At 37.5% G+C, this 6,160-nt stretch overlaps 1 protein-coding gene across 1 annotated transcript in view; it reads left to right on the forward strand.

Annotated features, from left to right (window-relative positions):
- LOC127986313 (trimeric intracellular cation channel type B-like) overlaps positions 1-4,728 on the forward strand; it is a 12,661-nt gene extending 7,933 nt beyond the window's left edge. The window contains exons 6-7 of the mRNA XM_052588595.1: positions 1,777-1,894; positions 4,219-4,728. Coding sequence (XP_052444555.1) covers positions 1,777-1,894; positions 4,219-4,437 — 337 coding nt within the window. The 3' untranslated portion in view covers positions 4,438-4,728. The remainder of the gene's footprint in view (positions 1-1,776; positions 1,895-4,218) is intronic.
- The last annotated feature ends 1,432 nt before the right edge of the window (positions 4,729-6,160 follow it).

Consider the following 6,160-nt stretch of genomic DNA (forward strand, 5'->3'; position numbering starts at 1 on the left):
TGATTTCAGATCTGCAGGATCCTCGCTGTTCTTCATGTGATATTTCGAGTGGTTTCAGTTTCTAAAGACGTTTATGAGACAGCACGCTGATGTTTGAGGACGTTCGTTGTGTAACGAGCTGAGATGAGAGCATCACACATGAGCTGTCTCTGTCTGCAGAAGCTGAATCTGGACTCTGTTTCTCTCACAATCACAGCGTTTGCTCCCAGAATGCCTCAGGTAGAATAATTGGCCTGTGTATTGATTTCTTGGAGACACTTGTTGTGATGGTTTTTGTGCGAGTGGGGTTTGAAAGGGTTCGTGCAGAAGAACGCAGGACAGTAAGTGTTTCTCTCGTGGAGATGAGCCTCGTTCGATGCTTCTTCTCTGTGTTTCTGAGCATCTGATGGGAATAAAACACGAATCGCTTGTTCAGATCAGCCTGATCAATGCAGATTCACTAAAAACACACACCTGCAGACCAACCTGCAGAATCTGTTATGGTGCAAATTATGTCTTAAATTATTCAGTAATTATGTGGAAAAAAAAATAAAGCATTTTACTCCTAACACACTGTAACACATGACCTTATTGCTTATGGATTTTATAAAATACCTGTCCCTGCAGCACAGAAGCAGTCATCGGTGTCACAGATGTATATTTGGAGAAATACACAACAATACACTGTATGAGTCACAATCATACATTTCTCTTTTATGACAGAAATCATTAGGATATTAAGTAAAGATCATGTTCATGAAGATATTTAGTAAGTTTCCTACTGTAAATATATCAACTTAATTTTTGATTACCGTATTTTCTGGACTATAAGTCACACTTTTTTTCATAGTTTGGCTGGTCCTGCAACTTATAGTCAGGTGCGACTTATTTATCAAAATTAATTTGACAAGAACCAAGAGTTCACATTACCGTCTCCAGCCGCTAGAGGGCGCTCTATGTTGCTCAGTTCTCCTGTGGTCTACACTGTAAAAACAGAGAGCCCCCTCGCGGCTGGAGACGGTAATGTGAACTCTTGGTTCTTGGTTCTAAATAAATGCAACTTATAGTCAGCGACTTATATGTGTTTTTTTCTTCCATGATGTATTTTTGGAGTGATGCAACTTATACTTAGGTGCGACTTACAGTCCGAAAAATACAGTAGTAATATTCATTGCTAAGAACTTTATTTGAACAACTTTAAAGATGATTTTCTCAATATTTAGATTTTATTGCTCCCTAAGATTCCAGATTTTCAAATATTGTCCTCCTAACAAACCAGACATCACTGGAGAGATGATTTATTCAGCTTCAGAGGATGCATAAACCTTACTTTCCAAAAATTACCCTTATGACTGGTTTTGTGCTCAAACGTCACATATGAACATTGATAAATGTTCAATAAACACTGTAAAAATATTTCAGCCCACAGAAACCGATAGTTACAATTTTAAATACATTTTTAAAAATATTTAAAAAAATTATGTAATTAAAATGTTGTATTAGCAATGAATGATTCAAACAATATTGAAGACGCTTTTACCGTGAATAGTAATTTATTATTAATAATATCAATCACACTGCACAATTCTTCCACACTGAGTAATATTAGAAGGTTTATGGTCGCAATGATGTTAAACTTGACACATTTCTATAGAATGTGCATCTCAGCTGTGTGTTAATTGTGTGTTTTACAGTGTAGAGTCAGAGCGGTTATATTTAACTTCCTTGTTTGACCTTTGACCTCTGTGTGTGTGTGTGTCTCTGTCTATGTCTGTGTGTGTGTGTGTGTGTGTGCAGCCCGACCAAGGTGACTCTGCTGGGGTCGGTTCTGTTCTCTCTCCAGCAGTGTCACTTCCTCCCGATCCAGACGCATCATCTGATCTTCATCTACACGCTCTTCATCGTCACCAACAAGGTCTGTGTGTCTGACACTCCTTATCATCGATATCTAGATCTTTATCTATATTTGTCAAAATAGTAAAAAAGAATAATAATAGCATGAAAAAAGAATAATAATAGCATGATTAGCAAGTTACTAGCATGTACTGAGCATGATTAACAAGGTATCTAGCATGTCGCTAGCATAATTAACAAGTGACTAGCCATGTCGCTATTATGATTAGCATGTTTCTAGCATGATTAGCATGCGACTAACATGTTGCTAGCATGATTAGCATCCGACTAGCATGTTTCTGGCATGATTAGCATATTGCTAGCATGTCGTTAGCATAAATAGCAAGTGACTGGCCATGTCGTTATCATGTTGTTATCATGATTAGCATGTTTCTAGCATGACTAGCATGCGACTAGCCTGTTGGTAGCATGCAACTAGCCTGTGGCTAGCATGATTTTAGCATGTGACTAGCATGTTGCTAGCATGTTTCTAGCATGATTAGCATGCGACTAGCATGTTTCTAGCATGATTAGCATGTTACTAGAATGTTTCTTGCATGAGCAGGATGCAACTAACATTTTGCTAGCAGGATAAGCATGTTGCTACCATGTTTCTAGCATGACTAGCATGCGACTAGCATGTTTCCAGTACAATTTTAGCATTATTAGCATGTTGCTATCATTTTTCAGCATGATTAGCATGTTTCTAGCATGATTAGCATGCATGTTGCTAGAATGTTTCTTGCATGACTAGCATGAGACTAACATGTTGGTAACATGATTTTACCATGATTAGCATGTTTGCTAGCATGCGACTAACATTTTGCTAGCATGTTTCTAGCATGACTATCATGTGACTAGCATGTTGTTAGCCTGATTTTAGCATGATTAGCATTTCCCCAGCATGTCTCTAGCATGATTTACATGTTGCTAGCATGTTACTAGCATGATTAGCATGTTGTTAGCATTACTAGCATGCGACTAGCATTTTACTAGCATGATTAGCATGTTGTTAGCATGTTTCTAGCATGATTTTAGCATGTTTCTAGCATCATTAGCATGCGACTAGCATGTTGCTAGCATGATTTAAGCATGATTAGCATTTTGTTAGCATGTTTCTAGCATGATTAGCATGCGACTAGCATGTTGCTTACATGATTTTACCATGATTAGCATGTGATTAGCAAACTTCACAGATTAAAAAAAATCACTATTTACAAATTTGTAAGGCCAATTGTTTGATACAAAAGTGTTTTTATTGTTATCATGTTTTTTTTGTGTGTGTGTGTGTGTTTTATTCTTTATTATTATTTTACCTAACAAACTAACCCAACTGCAGTTTGAGATTAATTAGAAAGCACAATGAAAAAACATGATTTTTGCAAACTGTTAAAAATGAAGTTAACTCTTCATATATATATATATATATATATATATATATATTTTTATATAACCTACCTGAATGTTACCTCCTTATTGACAAAACAGTCAAACCTTCTGACATTTAATGCAAAATAGAATCAGAAATGCAGTATAACTGATAATTGACAGAGTACAGTGAAACATCATTATAGCTCAGCTTCTGTGAGTTCATGTACTGATGAGCAAATATTAGCTGTGATTTCACCATTAGAATCAAGGCAAAGAGAGCGTTTGATTGAATCAGACGTCTGTCGGCATTCGTTTGACTGAATTTAACGAACGAGCTGCTAAAGCTCATCAAAGTGTGTGGTGTTGCCCTTCAGTGTGATCTGAGCGCTTTACGCTCTTACACGCCTCTCGCACTTTTTACATCATTTTCATGTAATTGCATCATTCTGCTTTAAAAAGAGAAGTTGAGCGAGACTGAGGGTGAGTCTGGAGTTCTTCAGTCAGATCTCACGCTCGTACCCTTTGACCTCTGCGCTTCTGTCCTTCAGCTTTCAGTTTTACTGAGGGTTCGTGAAGGAAATCACTGTCCTTTCAGATCTTTGACTCAGAGTTTTATTTTTGAGAAACTCTGGGTTCTGCAGGTCTTCAGAAGTCTTCCTTCACCCTTCCACCAATTAAAAGGCCTTCAATCAGTGTCTTAAAAACTTATTTGTGTCTTGTTTTCCAGTACAAACATCTAAACCTCCTTTAATCAAGATACGGTCACTAGAGATGCAAAATAAACATATGAAGTCCTTTTTGAATCATAAATTCACTTCATTTATCAGACTCTTATGTCATTTAGGCATTTGCACTGAAAACCAAGACAGAAATACTGAGGAAATACTATGAGAAATGAGCTATTTTTGTGTGCAAAATGTATTTCAAAGTATTGGAGAGCTGTGGTAAGCTGTAAGTGTTGTGTTGTTGTTTCAGACGCGGATGATGTTGTTGGGCTCATCGTCGTATCCGTTTTCAGCGGTGGAGTCCCTGATCTACAATACTCTGTTTGTCCGACCTTTGACCTTTTCACCTCTGAGCGACTCGACCCCGAGCTGCCTCTCTTCTCCGATCAACAAACCAAACGGATCGGCTTCCAACAAACCGGACCAAAGCGACCCCAAAGACGCAGAGAGCAGCAAAAAGACGGACTGAAGCTGCCGGAGAACAGACGGTTTACTGTAGCTGAAGAACCCGCTTTAAACCTTTCTACACAATGTTTTAAAACGCACAGAAGCTCTTTTTATCTTGATTCCTGATATGTATATATTTGCTTGATTCACAGAGAATTCTATTCTTTTCTATCCTGTTTAATGGTGAGGATAATATATTTTAATAATGTTTGTAATGCATTTATGAATGTAATGCACTGAAAGTCGAATGCTGAAGCCCGTTTTAAGACGTTTTGAGTGCTGAAATTATTGAATACAATTCACTTGCTTCCGACTCATCTGTCTTCAGTTTGTGTTCGTGAAAAGCATCAGATTTCTCTAGACTGACTCATGAGTGATGAAATTCACAGGAAAATTGATGCACTTTTAATGAGCTCCAGCTTGGGGTTTGGTCTTAGTGCTGCATTTATTTCCAGCAATCATTACGGATGAATTCAACTTGAAGGAATAGTTGAAAATGGGCTCACCCACCACAGCCCATCTGAGTTTCTTCATCAGGTTTGGAGAAATGTAGCATTGCATCAGTGTCTCATCAGTGGATGCTCTGCAGTGAATGGGTGCCGTCAGAATGAGAGTCCAAACAACTGATAAAAACAGTAATCCAAATCTACATTCACACATTAGTTTAGAGCTGTTTAAACGCTGCTTGATCTGTGCAGATTTCTCTCCTGATTCAGACCAGAACACTTTTTCACTGGAGGAAGTGTTATTATGGATTATAGACTCTATGTGTTTGAGTTAAAATCATCTTAATGCTGGATGTGTTTCAGGTTTTGTCTTCTCCAGATGTTCACTGATGGACATTGGATTATTGGGATGTTTTTATCAGCTGTTTGGACTCTCATTCTGATGGCACCCATTCACAATGCATTTATTAAAACTGATTCATGACATGTTATTATAATCAACAGCTTGTGAAAGATGATGTAGCTATATAGAGTTAAAGCTGAAATGACAACAAAGAAGATTGTAGGGTTTGAAACGCCAAATGTGGCGTGGTTTAATCGCTCATTATATTGAATAGCACATTCTGCAGAAATTGAATTGGGGTTTTATTGTGGCTGTATGATTTATGTAATTGAATATGACTCTATGGAATATGCAGCAGGAAATGATTTTCATAATCATGCTTTAGGTTTGTTAATGAGCGATCAACAGAACATAATCTCATTTACTGCTGTGAAGGAACAATCAACAGCTCAATTATTCCCGCCAAATGTCATCAATGATTTCCAAACGGCCCGCGGCGGGAAATAACTGCCAAGAATGTGCGCGCGCTGCTGTTGCCGTGCCAACAGCATTCTGACAGAGAGCGCGGGAAATTTCCTTCCGCTGTCCTTTGTGATGTCATAATGAGCGCTAATAATAACACGCTGCTCAGACTGGGTGTGCTGTGCATGTTCATGACATTATTTGAGTAGACACAAAATTAGACCGAAAAGGCAAAATAGACTAAAATATGTTTCAAAATACATTTTTCCCTACTACAGAAATGGCATTAAATAGTTGATTGATTATGCCTACATTAGCAATCGCAAAATAATAAGAATAAAATGAATAAATAAACATTTTCAAAAACAGAAATCTGAACATAGAATAATTCCAAGTTCATAATTCACAATGGTTTTTCCCAAGGGGATTTTGGATTCCTCCTATCACTCCATAAATCAGAAAATACTGTCAACAGACAGAAAACACACATTTTC

Source organism: Carassius gibelio, chromosome B21 (genome assembly GCF_023724105.1).
Source record: "Carassius gibelio isolate Cgi1373 ecotype wild population from Czech Republic chromosome B21, carGib1.2-hapl.c, whole genome shotgun sequence".
In the NCBI taxonomy this organism is placed as follows: Eukaryota; Metazoa; Chordata; class Actinopteri; order Cypriniformes; family Cyprinidae; genus Carassius; species Carassius gibelio.